Source organism: Schistosoma mansoni (assembly GCF_000237925.1).
Source record: "Schistosoma mansoni, WGS project CABG00000000 data, supercontig 0330, strain Puerto Rico, whole genome shotgun sequence".
Taxonomy (NCBI): domain Eukaryota; kingdom Metazoa; phylum Platyhelminthes; class Trematoda; order Strigeidida; family Schistosomatidae; genus Schistosoma; species Schistosoma mansoni.
The window spans coordinates 6147-32960 of NW_017386181.1; the positions used below are offsets into that span (position 1 = coordinate 6147).

Genomic DNA, 26814 nt, shown 5'->3' on the forward strand with positions numbered 1-26814 from the left:
GTGGCCCAGGAACCTCACGACGATGTTGAAATGGTAGCCTCTTTTATTTTCTCTTCAGTTGCTCTCCGTATTAGTTCCCTCTCCGCAGAGAGAATCTTGAACCCCTTCGAACTTGTTGCTGTGGTCTATCTGTGAATTTAACGAGTTGATCCGCATGGTGAAGAAATGCCTTAATAAACTTCTGTGAGTTTTCCCTCCCGGTTGTCCAGAGATATGGTACAATTTAATTTCATTGTGGCGCCCCTCAGGATCTGGTGGTATGTTATATACTGGGCTCAAGCTTTCAACTATGAGAATTAATTAGTTGATAATAATAAATGATAATCAATTACGTTACTAGAATAAATCAGAAAATTCACAATGATAAATGTGAATTACTAAGAGTTTATAATTTCCTATTGTTGGTTGATATTCAAATTTGCAATTGATCAGTGTCTGTTGACATGGATCCTGAGTGAACTGGTTTAATGTAACATCGTATCACAAGTTAGTGTCTGTCTGAACTCAGAAGTGTAGTTGTGGAATGGCGTGCTGAGCATTTGATGCAAAGTGAACTAGATTTGAATCTCAGTGTGAATATTAACCAATGGTATAGATGTACAGACGTCTGATGAGGTCCGTTTGGGATGAAACATGCATTTTGAGCCTTACTACTAGCCACAACCTAAATACACCAAAATTAATATGAATTATCACATATAGAAAACAGTGGCAATACTAATCGCATTAAGAAACCCATGTTCAGTAGGTTGCCATCTCATACTTTCAACATATTGCTTCAGTATATCGTCAACAGATCTATTTGCTACAATAGATGATGGTGGTAGGTTTTACGAATACGCAGGGTCTCTATACAAATTCATCTGTTAGGCTTAATTGTAGACCTCCACTCAAGTAGACGTTTGTACAGAAGCGTCCCGAGTATATGTTAATATCAGCCGATGTTAATTGTGTGGTGAGACAATAATTTACGGACGACCTTTGGACGAATCTTAAGTGATCTTGAGAAATGTTAGCCAATCAGTAAACAGTCAGCATAGAGTTAAAATATATTATACAGAACCAAATAATTAAAGTGGATACACTTCTTTTATATGGTCCAAAAGCTTGCCAAGGTTAGAAAAAGATCCAAAGGTTCCAAAATCGTAATGCATAAGGTAGAGGAACCTATCCATATGGCTCTATAATAGTTGGTTTCCGGAACCATGATAAGGTCGCAAAAACCCTCTCAGCCTCGACCGCATAGCTTCAATATTGTTTGCGTGTACTACGGTTGTGTAATTTAATCATTTTTATCATGGATATGTCCCTACAATACTCATACCACTGAACAGCCGAAGCTTCAGTAACATCTGCGATTATTGCAGCCGATGGTACTGGTGCTTTTATTATACAGTTGCGGCAATTCTTATAATATGCCTTAGTCTCAATCTGGATCGAGCAATAAAGGTTCCTATTCCAACAAACGTCTTCCTTCAAAATATATTAAATCGAAGAACATCACGGTAGCCTGCACAATGTCTACAGGTCATTTAATATCCGGAACTTATTAGTCTCATTTGTTGTAACCGCTTAGTTGTCAAGTCTTCTCTAAAATTCTCTGTGAACCGATCGTACATGAGCATCAGGTACTGAAATTGGCGCCGTGACCTTGAAGTCCCTGAGACGCTTCTGATTGGCTCGTCAATAAATTGTAGTCTCGCCAATTGTGTAAATGGTTTATAGAGGACCTACATGTGGAGAGACACGATCTGTCATGTTAACATTTTATCTGTTAGAATTAAATGAAATTAATTCCTGTCAAATAAAGGCTACTGAAAACTTGATAAACATGTCGTCCTGCCTATATTTGCATCACTAAACAATACGATTCGTCCCATAGTTCGTGGATGTCAATAAAGCCTCAATTTATGGAAGATTTGATTACCTAGATTTTTATCTCCTACCAAATAGTTCATTTTTTGAGCCGTCAGTCATAACAACAGACATGAATTCGATCACTTACCGTTACAATGTATTATAAGATACATCTAATCTGTTACTTCGTGTGGTAAAGTAAAATTGCCACAACAAAACTCCATCTTTTGGACAACTGATACATTCCCCATCTTATGTTCAAATTAGTGTTTTGTAGAGGTTGAAGTGTATGATATTCAAGTAAAGACAGGCTGCACTGAGGTCATAATAAACAAAAGTAGTGTGTATTGAAAACAAGATGCGACTGATCTATTTATTAGCTAGGTGGATCACTAAAAAACTGAGTCAATCCAGGCGATATAAATGATGACGTCTGAAGAATCATATAAGACAATTACTAACAAAAATTCGTCACTGAACTTTAGGAAGCTAAAGGATGAAAAATGCGGGCAAAGATTAAACTATTCAGACTACAAGTGGTTTGAGACTATTCGGAGTCTAACAGGACATGATAACGATTGGCCACACTAGAAAATAGATTGTTTCTTAACAACCAAAATGGCTTCCATAGCTAGAAGATACAGTTAAAAATACTTTATTTTCAAGCTGAAAAAATATTGATGGAAGAATTATGAACAGACGATTCAGCTGCAACGAAAGAGTGCATAGCGATGGCAAAAACATTACATAATATGAATTGAGTACCTATATGAAGTGTTAAACACAAACTAATTACCATCATTACAGGTGGCTTAGCCAAACATATTACCTACTTTTATTGTGACTAACCGATAAGCCGATTATGCGTAAAGAAAGATGATATGTTAACTACGTCAACGGAAATCATCACTCGCATGAATGCCACATAGCACTGTATCTCATTCACTGACACCTAATTACATTGTCCAACTTCAAATAAAGCAACATCGAGAATGCCAGTCTATTCAATATGCACACATAAACAGATACTATTAATGACATTTAGTTTCATTTATTATTGTTTGTTTGAATCTTCCCATCGATGTGTTAGGACTGAAACTGGTCAGTCTCTTATTGGCATATGTGCATACTGTGCGTATTGCCTCGATATAGCCTTAATTTACGAGCATTGTAAGCAAAGATGGCTAGTGGCTAGCAGTGGAATCCAGTTTGACGCGCGTTTCGTCCTATTTGGGACTCGCGATGGCGTTTGAAGCGAAAGGCACTGGGTTCGAGTCCCAGAGTGAACATCAATTCTGAGATGCAGGTACATCCAGCTGATGAGTCCCAAATAGAACGAAACGCGCATCCTGGATTCCAGTGCTAGCCATTATCCATCTTTGCTTATTAATGACATTGTTACTAAAAACTACTTATAGTTGTTTCAAATTTTTTTCTAATGCAATGCAGCGTTAAACTTAGGGTTTAAGCAAAACGTCCATTTTCATTCAATCCACAATATCGTATCAATTCCCTCCAATATACATTTCATATAAGGTAAGATAAAGTATTAAATGGTAACAATTTATGTTAAATTGGGAATTACACATATAAATCATTCGATTTTGTCGTCAAAATCAAAAAAACAAATAGAAGAATCGAACCGATCTCATGTTGTATGTTTAAAGGAATAGACAGAAAAAGATTGAACTTAATACGTAAAAGTGTATGTGTGTGTGCGTGTATGGGCATGGTAACAGAAAGAAGATTTATGAAGTGTATACGAGAGAAATAAGAAAAAGGAATCATATTTGAATGGTAGGCATTTGGTTTGTACAAACCTCAATAATAGTAACACCAGTGATAATATTAATAATAAGGCAGACAGTGTAGAGAGCAGACAACATTGCTATGCAGAAAGGCACTTCAAAATGAGAAAAAAAGAAACGACACAATATTAATGATTACTCTGTATTTTCAAGTGTGTATGTAACTGACTAATTATGGCTAATGATGGGAAGCAAGATTTGTGCAGTTTTATTTTCGTAAATGAAGAAAATTTAAACAAGAAACATAGTGTATATGAGAGGAATTAAGAAATGGACAATTTGAGAAGATGCGCAAAAATAGCACATACGCATACACACACACACGCGCAAACACATACATATGTATCTATGTGAAAGGATTCCGTTGATTAAATTAATGAATGATTTTATTTAGACTGATTTTATCGTTATTATTATTGTAAACAGTTTGTAATTGTGTTTTTTAAGGGATATCAATCACAAATGGGCTACCTGGTATATGTTGATCACCCCATTTAATTACTAAAAAGTGTTTACCACTTTGAAATACACGATATGATACAGTGTATTGATTATTGGATAAATGTTTGACAACCACTTCTTCAGATGCTTGTTTTGGACCACAGATACCAATCAGTAGAACATCGTTACCTGAAATAAAAAAACAAGCAGGGAATATGTTGTCAATGGGAAAAGAAAACTTATACAAGTGAAAACATTTCTTGATTTAAATTTACATGGAAGTAAAAATCCGTGACAGTTTTACAGTCAGATGATCCTAACAAGTTGGATGTTAAAAGGTGACTTATCTAAAAGTTTGTTAGGTATAACTGTCTAGGCGTATAAGTTGATATTACCCAAAAATCTCTTCTAAAACACAATAGACATAGGCCTTTCGCTCTTTTTAATTTATATCAACGATACTTGCGATTGCTTTTGTATGGGCGTCTCCTCTATATAAAGATTATTGTAAAGTAGTGTGTTCATTTTCTCATCATGAGCCCAACAAGGTAGCCTGATGGTGCTGAAAATGATAGTTGGAGCTTAACATGGCTAAATGTTAGTGCATGTGCTTTGGTAATACATCACTCAACTTGGATCTTACCATAAATGGTAAGAAGTTACAATTTGTCCTAGGAATAACAGGTTTTGAAACAGACTTTCAAGTTCCAACGTCCTATGGGTCGCATAATTCGTAATTTCTATAACAACGAATCACGTATTTTGATATATACGGTTTGCGTTCGACCATTTTTAGAAGGCTGAACAATTATTCTTAGTAGTGTTTGCATAAATGATAAATTAAAGTTGGAATCTGTTCAGAGACGATTTACAATTCGCATTCTGGGGACTGTTACTTAAATTATGAGTCTAGATGTAATAAACTTGGACTGGACCCTTTATGGAAGAGCAGACTCAAACTAAATCTGATTTTTTTCTTCAAGATACTTGATAAACTATTCTGTACATCCAGTGAAGCAATTCAATATGCAGAAACCCCTAATTATAGCATCTGTAACTCTTTGTCATTAGTGAAACAATCACATTCTAAATCATTTCTTTATATGAATTGACCAGTAAATTTTCTAGACTCTGGAATAATCTACCACAATCTATCCATGAGATAAAATCATTCTCATCTTTTTGTTCGCTGCATGGATGCTTACTGTTCCGCTGAAAATGCATTAAATGTTCTTGCACCTGTAAGTTTATCTAATTCCGTAAGAGAGATTATAGGTACTTAAATGTTTAGACAGTTTTATCACTGAATCCACTGGATAAAACCACCTACCTTTAAACTTACACTATCCCTGGCAACCATCACTAGTTTAAATGATATCTAACACGAATGTTAGATAATAAAATAACCTGACATATGTATTATGGTAAGCCTAATTAACCTATTGTAGTAATTATTACCTTTCTTTCCGTGCTCTCTGCTTCCGTTTTATTTTCTGTAGTTATAGATGATTATAATCATTTCGTTATGGCTCAGGAAATGACCTTAAATGTACCGTTCAAAGATCAAAAGGATTTCAACTTCAAAAGAATTCAAAGTTTCCGACTGATTCCTTTCATTACTGTAATACGTGTGAAAAATATACTACTTGAACAATTTTCGAACTAGAAAACTTAAAACAATCTAATATCACATATCTGTTCTCTACATCTAATAATAAAATCCATGAAGTCACTGACAAGTGGACTGAGCCATATTGGTAGGTGTAGGCTACCTGGTTGGGATTCGCGAGATGACAGCTATCGATGGTTAGAGACCTTGAATGACATGGTTCAAAATCGTTTGCAATGGCGAAGGTGCATCCACTCTTTGTCTTCTAGCATATTCTAATCTTCTGAATTCTTCATATCTCTACCTTTTTTCTCTTTCTAAATTTATTTCACTGGATTATACTCCTTGAATAACATCTTCAAACCCTAATCTTTCGGATTACTGCTTATACTCGTACTACTTCTACCACTATGGGATTTGAATCGACAACTGCATCTTTGTGCTAAAGTGGTATGGCAACTCAAACTGATGTACGTACGTACGAAGTTCTACGTTGTGACTGACTGACTGACATCTAATAATACTATGTATATCGATCTGATCATGCCTGTAAACTGACATGATTTATTATTTTCAGAATATACTACATGATTATTATTAATAAATATACGAACGAATTTTGTTTGGATTGATAACAAATTAGATTAGAATGTAGTCAGAATCCTATTAGATAGGAGAAAAGTGAGAAAAATAAAATAAAGGATAAATAGATTACCAATAATGACTAAATTTGATTGATATAAAGTTCTACCTGCTTGGCTGGCATCAACATTGAAATAATTCAGACGATCACGTTCTGCATATTTTAAACCAAGTCCTTGACAATTGACTAATTCAGGATGAGATCCTGAGCAGTGATTTTCTAGTTCAGCTGAAGCTGACACTCCTGTCATTGCTTTACCAACAGTTTCTAAAGTAACATTTGATTGACGATCTTCTGAACGAGAATCAGTAACTTCTGATCTAGGAGTTCCCGTAACTTCAACCTAAATAGAAAGACAAGTGATTATGATATTTAGAAAAAACCTTAAGAGTACACTGATGGCATAAAATGACAAAATGAATTGGAATGTGTTTCTGAACAGCAGATACTGATTTAATAGTTCGGAAACGATAAAGCAATCCATAAATCATTCATATAAGTGAATACAAAATATATACAGACGACATATATTTCAGCATGAATTAACGCATTTAATTCTCGTAAAAGAATCTGTATAACTGTTTACTATGGTGACAAAAGAATGGATGAAAAGTAAAACAAACTTACTCATATTTCAAATTTATATATATATGATGATGCATAATTATATTTGCAATCAATTGGTCACTGGGAAGTGGGAAAATCTCTTGTTGTCTAGTCTTTCGGTGCCGACCGGATTTTATCAATAAAGTTGCAACGTGGTTACTAGTGTAAGTGACTTGACATTAGATGGACTGTGTTTTGATATAAGGTAGTCGCAAGAGACCTTAAACATAAGCTCTGTGCTAAATGGCACTCAACAGCAAGACTCAGCTTCCCTGTGGGATTCGAAATGGCGTTACCCACTTCTATAATCTGAAATGTATCCATCGCGACTAACCTCCTGTAGAGCTGATGGATCATTAAGTAGTGACCCATGCGCTAGTTTGTCTAATTATTCGATGTATTACATTTTTTAGAATAATATATAGACTAGGATAAAATAAAGTATATGATTACTATTACTTACTCGAAATGGTGAACCACTTATATGAAAATTACCACCATATTTAATAGTTATTTCATAAACACCTGGAACAGTTGGTGTATAGAAAAATGCATAACCTTCATCATGTTCTTGACTAGTAACAGTTGCTTTACTTGGTCCATCTACTGTAACATTTAGAACACCACAACCAGCGTTAGTAGTATTAACGAAAAAGGAATTCTTTATATCTAGAATAATAATAATAATAATATACTTTTATTTATTTGCAAACATTTCTAATCTAATTAAGAAAATGAGATCATACATAAAAGAAATGAAATTGTTGACAAGATGAACTCTACATACAATCCATTTGATGAATACTTCTTTAATATTATTGTCATGACGATATGTAGAATAAAGAAAAGGTTGAATTGGGGGGGGACTCGTTTTATGTGTGTGTACATTTGCAATAAGTAATTATTATTATTATTATTATGTCATAATTCATATGATCGGTATAATACATGAGTTTACCAATTTGAGTTATACAATAAATGGGAGAAAGCTGGATCAATAGAGTAACGAACATTATCAGATTCGTTGAGATATTAAAAGTGTGTGTTAGATTTAAGAAATACGTAATATAAAGTTTAAAAAGAAAACTTTGAAGTCATTTCATTGGAAGATGGATAGTAACTAGCAGTATAGTGCTAGCCATGATCCATCTTTTCTTATTAAGGCAATTAAGGCAATATCGAGGTAATACGCGCAGTATTCACATATATACCTATAGGAAACTAATGAATTGCAGTCCTGAACATCAATGGGGAGATTCAAGTATAACAATACCAAGTGAATTTAAGTGTTGTAAATGTTTTATAGAAGATATAAATTAATGTATGTGCCTAAAGGTGATCTACGCCCAAATTGAGAATACAATGAGATAGCTAGAAATAAGGGCAAGAGTAAAGTATAGGCATGAGTTTTATTTAGCGTTCAATCCAATGATTTCTTAATTTGAATAAAACACCTTATATATTCGTAAAATTGGTTAAGTAGAAAATGAAAGTGTGATTGTATTCGATCATAGTAAATTGTGTTTGACTAATGAATTCTGACAGGCAACTATTGGGATAGTGTACAAGTGTTAGTAAAACAGATAACGTTTTCTTGATTTAAGTTGAATTAACGTACGAAAGACTCGTTCGATTGTTTTGTCTGAATATCTAATATCAGTGAATGACAATCATTTTTATTATTTAACCCAGGAAAATAAGTTTCACATCAGTGTAGTTGGAAAAATTTAACTTTATTTCATTAATCCAAGTTATGAATCCCTTTTTGACTAAAGCAGTCGACTATTTATAAAAACATTTACCTCAAGATAACATTGGCATTGTTATCAATTAATTTTATCAGTGAACTTACCAACTTTTCCTCTACGTAATCCTTCTCCAGAAGCACATACCATGCCTGGATCAGCAGCATGCTGACTAACTACAAGGCGGAATGGTGATCCTTGAATTGATTTATACACTGAATTTGGACCAAAACTCCATTCAGCTTTATTTGAATCCTTTATAGGCACAGAATGTACATGAACTAAATGTGGACCACCTTCACGTGGAACAAAACGGATTACAAATTGATCTGGATCAATAGGTTGAACAATAGCATCTTCATGAGTACCTGAAGGAGTTGATACTTTTGCTTTTAAAATATATCCAGGAGTTTCAACATGATGTACAGTGAAGGCTATTGGACGTCCAATCTAATCAAACAAAAAATATATGATAAGTTAAATTAGAACACCACTGATTACATCTCACTAGGGCTCTGGGAACAAAACCTAGAAATTAGTTACTAGTGAGTTTATAATTATCATTAATATATAGAGCATTCTGAAGGATAAGCGTTTGCCTCAAGACCTAAAGATCCTAGGTTCGATTCCCGGTTGGGTCCCATCCATATTAGGACGAAAAAATTATCTATGGCTTCCTACTTATTGAGGTCATTCCGCAGTGTACAAGATGAGGATTCAACAATCTTTACGATTGCGTCTCCCTAAACCAATATAAATATGTATAAATAATACGTTTAACAAACTCACTTGAAGTGTTTCTTCTTTACTGGATGTACTGCGAGCAGAGTGAACATCAGTGGTTCGAGAAGGTAGTGTGTAAGATGCTATACGTTTAGTTTGTGTGGAGTCAGAAACATGTATACGGAATGGAGAACAAGGAATGTGCTCATCATTGAACTTGAGTGAGCAGATGTATGTGCCTGGTGCAGTAACACGATACAGTACAGCTGAAGAACCATCGCGTCTTTCCTGAGATGGGAAAAAATAAAACAAAAAAAGTATATATAGTATATTCATGGCAAGCCATAACAAACAATAGGAGCTATTTTTTGGTAACGTTATTTCACTTAATTCAATGCTTGTAAAACACTAACATTTAATTTTGTTTCCAGTTTATTCAACAAACCATGAGCTTTCGTTTCATGTATGATTCACTATCATACTCTCTTTTATTCCAAAGCTATTATTATTTAAACGTAACCTTTTGTACTCTATTTTCCTATCCTAATACCCAGTTTGGACATAATTGTATTGTTTTCATTGTTTGTGTGTTGTGGTCATGTTAGTCATCTATTTATTCATGTATCTCTTTACACTAATCTGAATCGGGATCAGAAATAAATTGAGTAGTGTTCTAGTTGACTCGTCTTCTCTCTCTCGTCAAACGGTCAGATGGTAGAATAGTTTTCGTCTCTTTGTCCAAGGCAGTTAGTCTCAATTCGGATTCACACATTTCTAACCTCATGGTTAAACCAGTTAGCCTGTCATGTCACGAGCTTAAGCTATGTTGAAACAAGTTCTCTCCTGTATATTATTGGGCAGACAGATCAAGGACGTAACAAGAGTGGCAACGGTTTTTTTTATTACAGTTGCTCCAAAAAAGTGTTTATATCTGTGAACTACATTAAAACTATCCTACAAATTCAGCAAGCGTAGAGTGACGCAAATCATATGAAGCTTTTCGATGCACCGATACAGAAGCTCTCATTTCGTTCAACTTCAACCTTTCAGTTAGATAATTCTAAAAGAATTACAAACTCCATTTGTGAATTCAACTATGATCCTGAATCTGGTATCATATTCGATTCTTGGGTTCATCGCTTTGAAGACATATTCCGTGTCAAATGTTCAAATCTCGATGATGCAGCTAACGTGAGCTTGCTTCTGTGAAGACTTGGAACATGTGAATAAAATAAACACGTGAATTTCATTCTGCTACAAACTCCTAGAGATTTATCTTTTAATGACACAATCCAAATGTTATCTAAAAGTTTTGGGGAACAGTTCACAATATTCAACATTCGCTATTAGTGTTTTCAAATATCAAAATCTCCATTCGATGATTATCTCACTCATGCTAGAAAAGTAAACCGAGAATGTGAGCGATTTAGAAAAAAAATTACAGTGGATTAAAGAATCCAGATGATAAAAACCCACACCAGAACTTTAACGCTCAATGAGCAGGAATCTAACATATAACAGCTTTAAAATTCAAGAGAGAACACATCTATTTGATTGTGATCAATTTCTAACCATATTATCGAATGCCTTAATTGGGCACAATAACTGCGAGGATCCCAACCAGGTACTCTGTATCTCAATACACGTCTCAGTCAAGGACTTCATGTATGGACGCTAAGTGTTATTTTGGAAATCACTAATAATCTTCCATTTTACTTCTATATGATGAAACATTGCGCGTCGAGGCAGGCGGTGATTAAGCATACGTAATAAATATCCGAATTACCTACTTTATCAAATATCAACCCACTAGAGTTGGTGAAACTATCAAAGGGAGCAAACAGTCATCAAGCACATCCAGTAAAGAAACAATATTTTTAAGGATAAAATGAAAACGATGTGTTATATCCCAGTGAAAACGTAAGTACAGGTAACTTCCGGGATCTATAAATGGACTATTACTTTATATATATTCTTATTGAGTGATAAGTGTTATGACTTTGACCTAGCCGTCGCCAATCGTTATGTCTTGATCAAGGTCGTCGCTAATTCGTTACGACCTTACGAATTAAACAAGGACGTAACTTGCGCGAATTATCCGCCAATAGAAATACGACTTCTACGACCTTCACACTGTGACAATGACGTTCGATTAGTACGAGTAATCTAGCGTCCTTATTGGCCATTAATCCGCCCAGCCCGTCCACTTGAGTCCAGAACACCAATAGCAGCCTCGGCAATATGAATCGTTTATTTCAAGCATACTTTGTTTATATATCAGACAGGCAGACTACATCATACCATAAAATAGAAAATAATATTTGTACAAAACCAAGCCAGATGAGGCTGTAAGCGTGGGAGACAATAATCAATAAACCGAGCATAACATAGGAACAGTAAATCATATAATAATAATCAATAGGTCAAAATGAAGCTTACACTAAGATGAATATAGATATAGATAATCTGGTTACTGAGTAGTTACACAATAGAAATATACATAGAACAATAGTCCGATAGTAGGTCCCGCAAGTTATCCGTACTTACTTCTTCCCTAGTATATAACAATTAGATTATGTATATCTATATCCATCTTATTATAAGCTTCATTTTGACCTATAAACTATTATTATACGATTTACTGTTCCTAAATTACACTCAGATTATTGATTATTGTCTCCCACGTTCACAGCCACATTTGGCTTGATTTTGCACAAATATTATTTTCTATTTTATGGTGTGATGTGGTATGTCTGTCTGGTATATAAACCGAGTATGCTTGAAATAAATGATTCTCATAGATTCGTAAAGCAGAAGCTGCAATTGGTGTTCTGGACTCAGTTGGAAGGGCTAAGCGGACAAGGGACCAATAAGGACGTTAGACTGCTCATACCAGTTGAACTTCATTGATTCGGCACAGTGTTAAGATTAGACAAGTCATATTCCGATTGGTGGATAAATCACGTGATAAAAGCCGGATAAACAATCATAACGAATTGGATACGGCCTACTTTTTATAAAGTCATAACACGATAGTGACTATTATTATTCATTAAAATAAAGTTCCACCACATACATACATCGCAATCAATTTCTGCTTTACTAGGACCTTCCATTGCAATTGACAATGTTCCAGCGCCTGCTTCACGTGTATATATTGTAAATTCATTAGTAATATGTGTCCAACCTTCTTGAAGGCCAGGACCCATTGCTCTAACTTTGTTAGCTACACCATCAGTGATTGGACCAACAGTAAAGTGGAATGGACTCCCTGGAAAATATTTAATAATAATAATTACAAAACAAAGATAATTTATGATTGATGCCATGTAACGTTATAGTATTTCGATCAGTAAAGGTACTGTAACTTTTTTCAACTATACATCATAGAAGTATGTGAACAAAATTGTTTTTTGTATCGACGATAAAATGGAACAAGCTTTCAAAACATCTGTTATCTACTTTAACACGATAAACTCCTCTATACAAGGCATCATCATCCGGTGTATCAGTAGACAGTAGAAAACATTGAACATACTGAGTGAACTAGGAATATTATGAATAATTTTGAATAAACAATTTCAGATATTAATTTCATATCTAGTTTCATTTCAATTTCAAATTTCTGAGAAGTGATGAATGTAAAATATTACTGAATCCACAAGGAATCTTAGTATCATTATTCAATGAACAGGATACAGTATGACGTGAGAAGCATTAAGTCACTATTTATGTGTTTTTAAAACTCCGCCTATAACCCCTCCGGGGGCTACTGCCGGTCCCAAGCCCGGATAAGGGAGGAAGGTTGGGTATAGGGTTAGCGATCCCATCCCGTAGAAAACTAACTCGCTAAAAAAACGCTAACCAGGAAAAATTATTCAAACCATTTTAACTCTGACCTGGGAGTTGAAGGAAGACTTATACTGTGTTTTTAATGAACATTCACACAGTTCATATTCTGCCATATTTTCAAATTTCATATGACTTTGTACAATAGTTCCTTGCAAATGTAATAATATCCCACATCACAAATGTGAAACTCTTTGATAACAGTAAATTTTACGAAATGTAACAAAGAAACATATTTTTAGTATTCTAATGATAACTATCATCTATAGGAGATTTTTACTGATTGAGGCTGGTAAAATTTGTTTCTTCATTCAGTCTAAAATTGTAGTATAAAACCACTTCTTGTAAAAAAAGACCTAACAAAACTGTGGAATATGAGTGAAGTAGTAATAGTTTCGTCAAAGTTTTCGTAAATGATGGGTGGTTAACAGTTCTCAATCGTTCACACTATGGAAGCGACTTGAAAAGAAAATTACATTAGCTGTGTTCTTGAAGACTCAAAGACATGATCACAGAGCACAAGGGGCAACTGTTAGAAGCTAGTTATTAACTATTTGTTAGAGAGTAGTTTTGAAATACTAATTCTATCTTTTTAAGGTCTTATCACCAGCAACGTAAATTTATAGGGCAAGGTGAGGTATTATTTTTGGGATTGAAGTGAATCTACGATTGAAACATCAAATGTACTAAAGATAAAACTATTTATATAACGAAATAGGTACAGATAACTGATATCCAGCTGATTTTCCTCATGTTGTAATGAAAACAAAAGTATTTGGAAATAAAAAGAAATAATACCCTGTCAACAAACGGTTCATAGCTGAATCAAAACAAACAGTATAGTATCACGTTTTCATTGAATATGATTAACACAATTTACCTGATATTTGAATCCCTTTGTGTTTAACAGTTACTAAATGTTCACCCATTTCTTGTGGTATAAACTTAATGTTGTAATGTTCATTATCAATGGGAACAATTTCACAACGAGTAGTATGACCAGAAGGTGAAGTGATTGTAGCAGACAAATCATTTGGATTTGTATCTGGAATAATTTTAAAATAATAGATTGACTTACATATACACAAAGACAAACAGAACAAAATGGTTATTTGAATTTATAAACAAATTGGGAATGATAGCTTATAAGTTGTGTATGGATGTTGAGAACAGTAGAATGAATATCATACAGTTTACTGCATTCTTCGAATGATGTTATTGTGTGAACTTAAGAGTCTACATCAATAGAATAGACTTGAAATGACAGACATGGATATAATTCTTCTCAACAAGAGACATTTAACTGTCATTGTAACACATCAATTGGTCCTAACTATTAAGCATTAGTTGTGATGCCTGAAAACTCCGCCTGTAGCTCCTCCAGGGGCTACTGCCGGTCCCAAGCCCGGGTAAAGGAGGAGGGTTGGGCATGGGGTTAGCGACCCCATCCCGTAGAAAATCAACTCGCTAAAAAAACGCTAACCAGAAAAAATCATTCAAACCATTCAAACTCTGCCCTGGGAGTAGAAGGAAAAATGACGTCTCATGATGAAAGCCGAGTTCCTTCGGAAGTCATGAGGCCGATGCACCTTCTTACAACCAGAGCGACAATTTTTATAGGTACATGGAATGTCCGGACAATGTGGGAGACCGGCAGAGTCTTCCAAATTTCTGCGGAAATGAGGAAATACAACCTGGAAGTGCTTGGAATCAGTGAAACACATTGGACGCAGGTTGGACAACAACGACTGTCTTCAGGGGAACTTCTGTTATACTCCGGTCATGAAGAAGAAAATGCCCCACATACACAAGGAGTGGCACTGATGCTGTCTAGAAAAGCACAAAATGCACTTATAGGATGGGAATCTCATGGACCGAGGATCATCAAAGCCTCCTTCAAAACAAAGAGAGAGGGCATTACAATGAACATCATCCAATGCTATGCGCCGACCAACGACTACGATGAAGACGCTAAAAACCAATTCTACGATAGGCTGCAGTCAATCTTCGAGAAGTGCCCAACCAAGGACCTGACCATTCTAATGGGAGATTTCAATGCCAAGGTTGGAAAGGACAACACTGGATACGAAGACGTCATGGGACAACATGGACTGGGAGGAAGGAACGAAAACGGTGAGAGATTTGCAAACCTATGTGCCTTCAATAAACTGGTCATAGGTGGCACCATATTCCCACACAAAAACATACACAAAGCTACTTGGATTTCACCGGATCACACTACACAAAATCAAATCGACCATGTCTGCATCAACAAAAAGTTCAGGAGGACGATGGAGGATGTGAGAACCAGAAGAGGAGCTGATATAGCATCCGATCACCATTTGCTGGTCGCCAAGATGAAACTAAAACTCAAGAAGCACTGGACAATGGCGCGGACAACATCACAAAAGTTTAACACGGCCTTTCTTCGAGATGCTGACAAACTCAACGAATTTAACATAGCCCTCAGCAACAGGTTCGAGGCCTTTCATGACCTACTCAATGGAGAGGGAACCACCATAGAGAGCAGCTGGAAAGGTATCAAGGAGGCAATCGTTTCAACATGTCAGGAGGTTCTGGGCCAAAAGAAGCACCATCACAAGGAATGGATCACTGTTGGTACACTGGATAAAATTGAAGCAAGGAGGAACAAGAAGGTAGCAATCAATATCAGCCGAACAAGAGCAGAAAAAGCCAAGGCACAAGCCGAATACACAGAGGCAAACAAGCAAGTGAAGAGGAGCATCAGGACCGACAAACGTAAATATGTGGAAGATTTAGCGATGACAGCGGAAAAGGCTGCAAGAGAGCGAAACATGAGACAACTGTATGATACAACAAAGAAACTTGCTGGAAATTACCGTCAACCAGAAAGACCAGTGAAAAACAAGGAAGGCAAAGTAATCAACGATATTGAAGAACAACGAAACAGGTGGGTAGAACACTTCAAGGAACTCTTGAATCGACCAGCTCCACTGAACCCACCCAACATCGAAGCAGCACCCACAGACCTCCCAATCGATATTGGCCCACCAACAATTGAAGAGATCAGCATGGCCATTAGACAAATCAAGAGTGGCAAAGCAGCGGGACCAGACAACATCCCGGCAGAGGCACTGAAAGCAAATGTAACAGCAACTGCCAAGATACTCCACATCCTCTTCAGTAAGATTTGGGACGAAGAACATGTACCAACAGACTGGAAAAAAGGACTTCTCATCAAGATACCAAAGAAAGGCGATCTGAGCAAGTGCGACAACTACAGGGGCATCACTCTCCTCTCAATACCAGGAAAAGTCTTCAACAGAGTATTGTTAAACAGGATGAAGGATTCCGTGGACGCTCAACTTCGAGATCAACAAGCTGGATTTCGTAAGGATAGATCGTGCACAGATCAAATCGCAACTCTACGTATCATTGTGGAACAATCAATCGAATGGAATTCATCACTGTACATCAACTTCATCGACTACGAGAAGGCATTTGATAGCGTGGACAGGACGACACTATGGAAGCTTCTTCGACACTACGGCGTGCCTGAGAAGATAGTCAACATCATACGGAACTCCTATGATGGACTAAACTGCCAAATCGTCCACGGAGGACAACTCACCGACTCGTTCGAGGTAAAGACCGGTGTTAGGCAAGGTTGCCTACTCTCACCCTTTCTCTTTCTCCTGGTGATCGACTGGATTATGAAGACGTCAACATCTGGAGGAATGCACGGGATACAGTGGACAGGCAGGATGCAGCTTGACGATTTAGACTTCGCGGATGATCTGGCTCTTCTATCACAAACGCAACAACAAATGCAGGAGAAAACGACCAGTGTAGCAGCAGCCTCAGCAGCAGTAGGTCTCAATATAAACAAAGGGAAAAGCAAGACTCTCCGATACAATACAATATGCACCAATCCAATTACACTTGACGGAGAAGCTTTGGAGGATGTAGAAATCTTTACATATCTGGGCAGCATCATTGATGAACACGGTGGATCAGATGCAGATGTGAGGGCGCGGATCGGCAAAGCAAGAGCAGCATACCTACAGCTGAAAAACATCTGGAGCTCAAAACAATTGTCAACCAACACCAAGGTTAGAATTTTCAATACAAATGTCAAGACAGTTCTTCTGTATGGGGCAGAGACGTGGAGAACTACGAAAGCCATTATCCAGAAGATACAAGTGTTTATTAACAGCTGTCTACGCAAGATACTTCGGATCCGATGGCCAGACACTATCAGCAACAAGTTACTGTGGGAGACAACAAACCAGATTCCAGCGGAGGAAGAAATCAGGAAGAAGCGCTGGAAGTGGATTGGGCACACTTTGAGGAAATCACCCAATTGTGTCACAAGACAAGCCCTCACATGGAATCCTGAAGGTCGAAGGAGAAGAGGAAGACCAAAGAACACATTACGCCGAGAAATAGAGACAGACATGAGAAGAATGAACAAGAACTGGAAAGAACTAGAAAAGAAGGCCCAGGACAGAGTGGGTTGGAGAAAGCTGGTCGGCGGCCTATGCTCCATTGGGAGTAACAGGCGTAAGTAAGTAAGTAAGTAAGTGATGCCTGAAGGTTCTGAGTCCGGTTCCCAGTCGGTTCGTAGGTGAACGGTGCTCAGGTATTCCATCACAAGGATGAGACAGTTATTTATCCAGTTCTCCTTAGTTTTAAATAGAGTATCTGAACTGTGATCAATTAGTGACGAGTAAAACATAGAAATAAATTAGTTAAGATCTGGATGTTATTTAAAGTTACAAGAAATATGACAAGCCCAATTAGAGATATCTGATTGGTTTATTCAGTTAAGGTATAAATTTACATCATCTTCTAATAAAAATGCAGGGAACACATTTCACTATTTTTTTGAAATTTCTGGTTTGTGATAAGTCTTGTCACCGTGACACGCTTAAACCATCTTTCTAGCCGGATCTGATGGTTCGAACTATTTCCAAAAGTTAACTGGAACACTATAGAGGAGGAGTGAATTGCGCATAGAAGCCTTACTTTAGGGTTAGTTTTACGTACAGAAAAACGGGAGTATTTCTGGAATTACACTAAATATGTAGGTGAATATCAAATCAAGACTTTGGCATGTAATTCTGAATTTTCTAGATGTTTTTGAGAAGGTTTCACTCAACGCTTATTGAACGAAACATTTTCTGACGTTTCTGGTACTTTACGGACTTTGCCAACAGATTGAAAAGAGAAAATGAACTGAAATGACAACTATTCTTTCTATGGTATACAGTTTATTATTTCGCTGTCATATGGACTCGATTAAGAAGCATCGAATTATGGATTCCGAATTATTAAGTTCTTCCTTTAGTTAGGATAGTCAATTGCAAATATATAATACAAACAGTATTTACTAATATAAACGGTATTTAGTTATACAACGTAGTATAATAAATAAAAAATTCCATTCGTATACTAACCTGTAAGCCGTAGAGTTAATTCACATCGGCTGCCAACACAGGTAACTTTTGAAGCTTCACGTCGTCTAGTAATTCGTTCCATCATTTTCATTGAAGGTTCTCCACCGATATCAACACAGAATGGGCTATTTGGAACATGAACATTAGCATACTTTACATTGATAGCATATTGACCAGGTTCCGTTGGAGTGTAGATAACAGTACATGTACCATCATTATTGTCGTGACATTCTATATCTGCATTGCTTGGACCTTCGATAGAAAGACTTAAACCAGCATAACCTACATGGATTAGAATATTTTAAAATAAACGAAATCTATGACATTACATTACCTTGTAAAAATAAAAATGTTACTTGGAATATATATATATCAAAGATCTTGACAACTAAAAAGTAGAACAGAAATTACAAACTACTCCAGCTTCATTTGTTCATGTATGTACTCACCTATGTTTAAACATTCATCTAAATTTTATAATTTACATAACAAATCCACCCTTGTTAGACAACCATGAAGAAATCAGGGAACATTGACACAGTTGTCTTGTCCTAGTATGGAACTTCTCAGCAGTATGTTCATGCATGACTCAACTGAAGATGGAAACCAAGATATCTAGGTCTAACAGTGAGCGTTTAAGTTATAGATCACTGAGTCGGTATATATTAGTTTGTATTTCTACTTTTAACTAATAACAGATATTGTACAACCACCTTCCAAAACCTCACATGTAGTATAATTGAACTTAACTGAACTCAAGTAATCATCTGATGTTTTCTTTCCATAGATAATATGATAGTTAGATTGAATCACTTTGATTACATTTATGACTTGTATCATAATTATTGGATGAAAAACTTCCAAATCAATGACAGATTTTCATTATTTTATTTTAACTGTGAATAAAACACATTCTAATCAGAAGGGATTTTGTGGAGATTTAGTATTTTCATAGTTGTGAGATAGGAACTCACTGAAGAAAATTGGTGAACGGTTGCTCAACTTTGTGGATTGGTTGAAGTTAGACATAAATACCATCGGGTGCCGGCTCAGTGGTCTATCGGTTAAGTGCTCTGGCGCGAGACTGGTAGGTCCTGCGTTCGCATCTCGTGAGGAGAGGTTGTTGATGCACACTGCTGAGGAGTCCCACAACAAGTCGAAACAGCCATCCAGTCATTCCAAGTTTTCCTTGGTGGTCTAGCTTCAAGTGACTCATGCTTTCATGTATTCTAATGACATTTTTTTGCCTTTGTCTTGCTTATTTCGTTAATTTTTTTGTCAAATCATGTAAAGAATACTGAATTAAATTGAATTTGTAGCATAATTCCCTAGTAGGAAATCCTCTATTAGTTTCAAAGTTTGGTGAACATGAGGTACTACAAATAATATCACTTCGGTTACTGTAACCAATGATCAATTGATATAAGTTAGTTTATTGTTTGGAATATATCCCTGTTAGACCCAAATGCTGAGAAGTTTCACTATATGATTTCTACATCATTTTAAATAACTAAAATTACTTATTCTAAACATATTGATTGATTTGTTACTGAGTGCATATGTACTGGTGTAGGCAATAGTTATAATTATAAATCATTCATTAGATGTTTCTGTAAACCTCAAGATACCTTTAAAGTAATTATCAAATTCGACCAAATATCATACGTACCAGAGGATCGACATACGAAAATGTGATTGTGACATACATTATATTCAAAGGAAACATTTCGTCTTACAAATGAGAGTATAGATGTACTACTGTAGTGAACAAGAACACGGGTGGGGACAATAGAATGTATTCGATACGAAAATTACAGACTATCTCACTAAAATCTGATAGCCATACAGTAAATGGTTAATTTGCAAACTATCAATCGATTGTCTCAATCTTGATCATTCCTTCTGCAAATATCAGTTCATAGTCTCCGATTATTATTGTTCATGCATTTTTATACCAATTGCGTTTCGTTTCCGTTCTTTCCTTATCGATCTTCTAGTGAAATACATTCTTCGCCTGACTATCGTCATATACTACTTATGTGGATATAAGCAACCCATACCACACTACTACTGATCAAGGAAGACACTGGGGAAATGATGATATCACTGATCGAGGAGTACACCATTATGACACAAATTCACTACACCACAGATTATTTTAAGACTAAATACTTAAGTATGTAAAATTATACGAAAAACCAAATTCTTGGTCCATAAAAAACCTACTGATGTAGTGAACGAAAACTTGGTGGGGATAACCAATTTCTTGTTTGGAACAAAATGACAGAGTGCCTTCATAAAATACGAGAACCATACATTAAATACATTATTTACACATCTTCCCTCATTTGTCCTGTACGTGCTTCATAATTCTTCCAACTTTGTTGTTGTTAAAATTACTCTTCATTTTCTTTCCTATTCTCTTCTATTCAATCTTCTGCTGGAAGGTATTTTACTTCCGACTTATGTTACATACTACTTATATCTGTCAGCATAAGTAGCATACACTACACAGATACACTTGTCATGTTTGGTGTTTTATATCAGTCGACTAGTTTACTACAATCATAGCTGTTAAAAATACCGAATAAGTTGTGTTAAAACAATTTTACTAATCTACGTCCAGTCTGTGACAGCATTTGAATAGCTATTTAATGGGAAAGTAAGATTAAGAAAAAAGGGGAATATATGGTGATCAGTTGAAAAATGTTCACCAGTAGTGTTTCGAATAGATATAGTACATATTATTACCTGCATCACGTGTATCCACTGTGAATTGATTAGGTTTATTAGATAAACCAGATATTAAACCTGGTCCACTAACACGTACACGTCGTGGATCACCTATTTCTTTTTCAGAAACACGAATCCGAAAAGGACTATTAGCTATATGCTTTCCTGCTTGAAATACACTAACTAGATGTTCACCAACCTCTTTAGGAGTGAATGAAATACCTAAACAAATTGAGAAAAAATACATACATAAGAATGCTATGAAATAGGATTGTATGATGAACAAAAACATGTAGGATGTATGATAATTAATAGATGAAATGGACCAATCCATTGGTTATATCCAATGTGACTGAGTGATACCTACTAACAAGACTGAATTATTGACGTAAAACTCATTACTGAACGAATATCAGGAGAAAAGACAGCTGTCTGATACAGTAAGCTGTATTTCTAACATAATAATAGGCCTATATTACAAAATATTTAACATAAGAACAAACATAATGTATTCAACAAATAAACGATTGAAGGGTAATGTTAACTATGGGACGTTCATTCGCCAATGGAACTAATATCAGAACTGTTTCATCATATTTTGGCACACACAATTTAGTATGTACAGTGATCGAAAACACATGGATTAGAGATGAATGATAAAGTTATAATTATCGGTTTACAAGTAGTATAAACACATATATTAAATGCGCAGAAGGCTAGGAATATGAAATCCACTAGTTATTAATGAACATTCAATTCAGTCGTACTATAGTGAACTAGAACACCCGTGAGTACAACCAAATTGAATTACAGATTATCCTAGTAAAACTCTGAGAACCATACAGTAAATACTTCATTTACAAAATGTCAATCAATCGTCTAGAATCCATTGTTCCTTCGTTTCCACACCAATCACTTTGTTCTCGTTCTCTTTAGTTTGATCTTCTTAACCTTCTGCTGCCAGAAATTTTACTTTCTATTGATGATAAATACTACTTATATCTGTCGACATCAGTAGCACACACCATAGTACACCCACCTACATAAATATTCATGAGATAAGGTGGATAACAGATATCTCACAGTTACTTTCCAGCAGTTTGTCAGTTCTCAGTTAACTGAATTATATATTGTTGCGTTTATTATATGGTCCAAATTAGTTACGATACATTGACTCCTGTGGTATACTAAACTCACTATGCAAGTGAGAAGATTGAAAAAAGCCGCTAGGTTCAACTCTCAAAACAGAATAATAACTATTGGTATGCATACATTTGTCCTTCTGATCTAAATAAAGATGAGTAGGCTAGAGCATGAGTAAGTGCTCGACTAACTTCGTCCAGTAGCCTGCCTCGCTTATAATCTCTCATCCACCTTCGACCTTGAAGGTGGAATGGGAGCACATGAATGTGATATGTATTTACTAGCTCAGACTCGTTAAGTCGATTATTTAGTGATTCAAGTCATTAGTATACTGGTTAGAAAGAAACAACCATAAAGCACTATTTTCTCTTGGATTTCATTAAATTAGAAAAGTTAATTGAGTAAGAAAGGCATACACATACCCAAACGATTATTAGGCAAACTTTTCAATACACATGGTTCTTCTCGACCAGATGCACTGTGAACACTAGCTGTTAAAGTGGCAATATCTTCATCAACAGCTTCCAAAGCTATATCACTTGGTGCACCCATGCTTACTTGAGAACGTTTCAATAAATCACCTGGAGTATAAAAAAAAAGATAGTTGGAGACTAAAAAGATTCTCCACATAAGATTTCATAAAAAAATAACTATGAGTTGAGATCACGAGTCAATTCAAGCTAGACCACCATCGAAAACCTGGAAGCACTGGATGGCCGTTTCGTGCTATTGTGCGACTCCTCAGCAGCGTGCATCCATAATCCCGCCTCACGAGATTCGAACTCAGAACCTATCAGTCGCGCGCGCCAGCGCTTAACCACTAGACTACTGAGCCGGTATCCAACGCTGTTAATGTCTAGCTTCAACCAATCCACGAAGTTGAGCAACCATTCACCAATGTCTTCAGTGAGTTGATATCTCCCAACAGACCTGGTTGAACTCCACTAGTTAATGCTTCTCACTAGCAAGTTGGTTTCTCCGGTTCATTAAAGGCATGCATTGTGATCCACTGGCTTGTCAGTGATGATCACAGGTTTGAATCAAAACAAAATTCCATTAAATTATAAGAAAAGTTTTTAAGGTAAGAAAAAGAAATCAAAAACTATTGAATCCACTTTCAAAAGAATGTTAATTTCAAACATTTCAATACAAACAAAGTTTTTCATGAAAGATGAGAACTAGTTAAATGTAACAATTATTGTTTTCTTGATACAGGGGAATAATTTTATTAGACAGTTATTTTCTTCCTTCAGACATGACTTGTAAAAATAAGTATGAAGGAATACTAGCATTTATAGCGATCTAAAAGGTAACCATTACAAGTGATTAACCACTTATTAGTGATCAATGCTGTGTATTTGTCTTGCTCTTTAATGCTGATTGTATAGTATCAAGTTATAGTACGGCCCCACTAATTTAGGTGGTCCGGCATCACATCCATTATATTGAGGTGTTAAGCGGCGACTACCTTCATTCACCTAATAAAATGTTACTGTATCTATTGACTAAAAAGAAGTGCATGGTAAAGATAATACAACTAAGAAGCAAGTCAAAAGGGGGTCGAACTATTTCCAACCTACTTGTTAACTTTACACCACTGCTTGTTCATAGAAAATTGAATAGAGTTTGGCAACAATTACAGTTCAGGTTAACTGGCTTGCAATTTTATTTATCAACAACATACTTTCACACTCTGGTGAGGTGGAGGGTGAGGAGAGTGCACTCTCCCTCTTTAAACGTTCCCAAATAACTGTGCGTATACAACCATAACCAAAGGAGTCTTACAAACTGTCTTCTAGCGGCTGGGTATTGCATATGAAAAACAAATGACCAGAGCTGAAACCGGGTTTGTAGGTACAGAGGATCCACCTAGGGGACTTGGAAAACCCTGATTCCAAACCCATGTTACACATGGGCTCCAGGATACTGAGGTGACATATGGTGTATGAATCGATTCTTTGTTACCGGCTACCAAGGTTATTCATTGACCTTGTGGATTGGACCTCCGGGTCAAAGGCTCGGGAAGTGATCTCTTTAGAAAACCATCTGCTTCGTTTTGGTCACCCGAACAATATCCCAGCCTACACACAAATTCGAAGGTTTGTGTGGCGCATATATATTTCGATGACCCTTTGTAACAATTTCTTCATAATAATTACAACTAACAACATAAATATCGAAAACTCCGCGAAATTAAAAAAGGAAAAATCTTTCCTTTTGTAAAAAATAGTTTGACTACTGAACTACTTGAAATCAACAGCAAAAAGTTATTTAGCGTCAAATTAATGAACAAGGGAGTCATTTTGGATAAGCACGATGCAAAATAATACGAATATATAGATAACTAAACTGCCTGCAAAAGAGATAAAACTGGAGCTATGAAGATCTAGCGTAAGATGCAGAGTATATATATCTGCTTCACCGTGACTGATTCAGAGCCATGATGTTACTCCAACCGCTGGGCATGGTTTCTGTGTAGACCCCAACTAGCTAGTTTGAATCTACAGTTTAATAGCTTATGAGTTCATACACTGTTACATTTTGATTTGGTTGCTCCTAACTTTCTTCTAACTCACACTTACACCATATAACATTACATGTTGAAGTAGACGGTGGCTTCTTTTTCTAAAGTTCTACAAATTTCTTCTCTTCATTTTTACTGATTAATCTAGTTATAATTGATTCAGTTTCTTAACAATTGATCATTCCACTCACATTATGATAATAATAAACGCGGAAGCCGTAGAGCTATTTGTTCCCCTCAGAACCTATTTCTAGTTCAGTAAAATAAATTAGCTAAAAATTGACTAGCAAGAACCTAGCGTGCTTTGGGTTAGGAAAGAAAAATGGTAAGCATACATATATTACTATAAAAAAAGGACAAAATAACATGGAGATATAAACAATAATGACGAATAAGATTCACGAATAAACAAAAATACAACAAATCTACAACATAACACATGAGTTCCTTGGTTGGAAATCAATTCATAAAGATTATATGGATAGAATCACCAACTCAAATGTTTGAAGATAGTTTACATCGTGGACTGATTTGAATTGGACAATCAATTAAAACTAGGAAGAACCGAATAGTTGTTTCGTCTAAATATTATAGGGCTTCTCAGTATGGCGTGTTTGTAATCTCATAAAGGATCGAGTTTGGGTTCTTTTACGATTTAAGTGTTAGCCCTCTTTGTAATCAGATGTTTATTAATGAGGAACTGTGGTCTATGAAGTTAAACCTTGTCCAGCGTGAGACAGATGTCACTGACGGTCGCGCAGTAATATAATAATGAAGTTGGAAATGTGTGAAGAAACAAATGTTCAGTACACCTTGATTTTCGGTGGTTGTCTAGCTAAACTATATTCACATTATACACGAGGTTAAGAAACCTTTCCTTTTCTACTACTCTCAAGTAGCTAGTATAGGATATTTTTGTACAGGTAATTGCGATTATTATTATTAGGTATACTAGTCTGTAGCAGACAGAATTAAGCGGGGGACAACAACAATCTACTGGGAACAAATAACTGTAATAAGTAGTGCATAAGGCTACGAAAAATTTCGAAAAAGTGTATAAGTGATTATCCATTACATAATAGGGTGCTTAGCACATATAATTTAACTATTGAAAATAAATGTGCATAAATTAAACAAAAAGCAAAGAACCTACCGTTCCTTTTCATAATCGATAATTTAGGGCCTATATGTACAGTAACCAGATATACATATATATATTTATTTCAGGGAATAAATTAACATTTTGCAGAAATTACTAAATCTTTGTAAATTACATCACGGACTGATCTGAGTCAAACTACTTTTGAAAACCCGGATGCATTGGACAGCTAGTGTTTCCAGGAAAAAGAACTCCACAGAAGTGAGAATACACGATCCTGGCACAAGCGATCGAACTCAGGACCTACGGTATCGGAAGAACGACTGATACCTAGATGAGCTTGTAAACTATGTAAAATAATCCAAGAATCTCCACAAAATCTCTCTACTACTAATAATAATGTGCTTACTAGTGTCTAACTTCAAGATAAAATTCCTGAAGTCAAAAGAGTTTGATCATTCGAGAAAACTGAAACATATGTTTTACTCGATCTATTTAGTAACTGCTTCTTCATGGGGTGTTTTTAGGACAAAGTACAACAGATTGACATAGAGGTGAATAACCGAAATCTATGTACACACACATTTAGAAGA

The 26814-nt window shown here is 35.8% G+C and overlaps 1 protein-coding gene across 1 annotated transcript in view; it reads right to left on the minus strand.

Annotated features, from left to right (window-relative positions):
- Window positions 1-4107: 4107 nt before the first annotated feature.
- Smp_156590 (filamin-related) overlaps window positions 4108-26814 on the minus strand; it is a gene marked incomplete at both ends in the record, with an annotated part of 43247 nt that continues 20540 nt past the window's right edge. The window contains 10 exons of the mRNA XM_018792367.1: window positions 4108-4295; window positions 6467-6701; window positions 7428-7633; window positions 8817-9159; window positions 9499-9720; window positions 12513-12703; window positions 14162-14326; window positions 18723-19004; window positions 21474-21677; window positions 23021-23179. Coding sequence (XP_018644284.1) covers window positions 4108-4295; window positions 6467-6701; window positions 7428-7633; window positions 8817-9159; window positions 9499-9720; window positions 12513-12703; window positions 14162-14326; window positions 18723-19004; window positions 21474-21677; window positions 23021-23179 — 2195 coding nt within the window. The remainder of the gene's footprint in view (window positions 4296-6466; window positions 6702-7427; window positions 7634-8816; window positions 9160-9498; window positions 9721-12512; window positions 12704-14161; window positions 14327-18722; window positions 19005-21473; window positions 21678-23020; window positions 23180-26814) is intronic.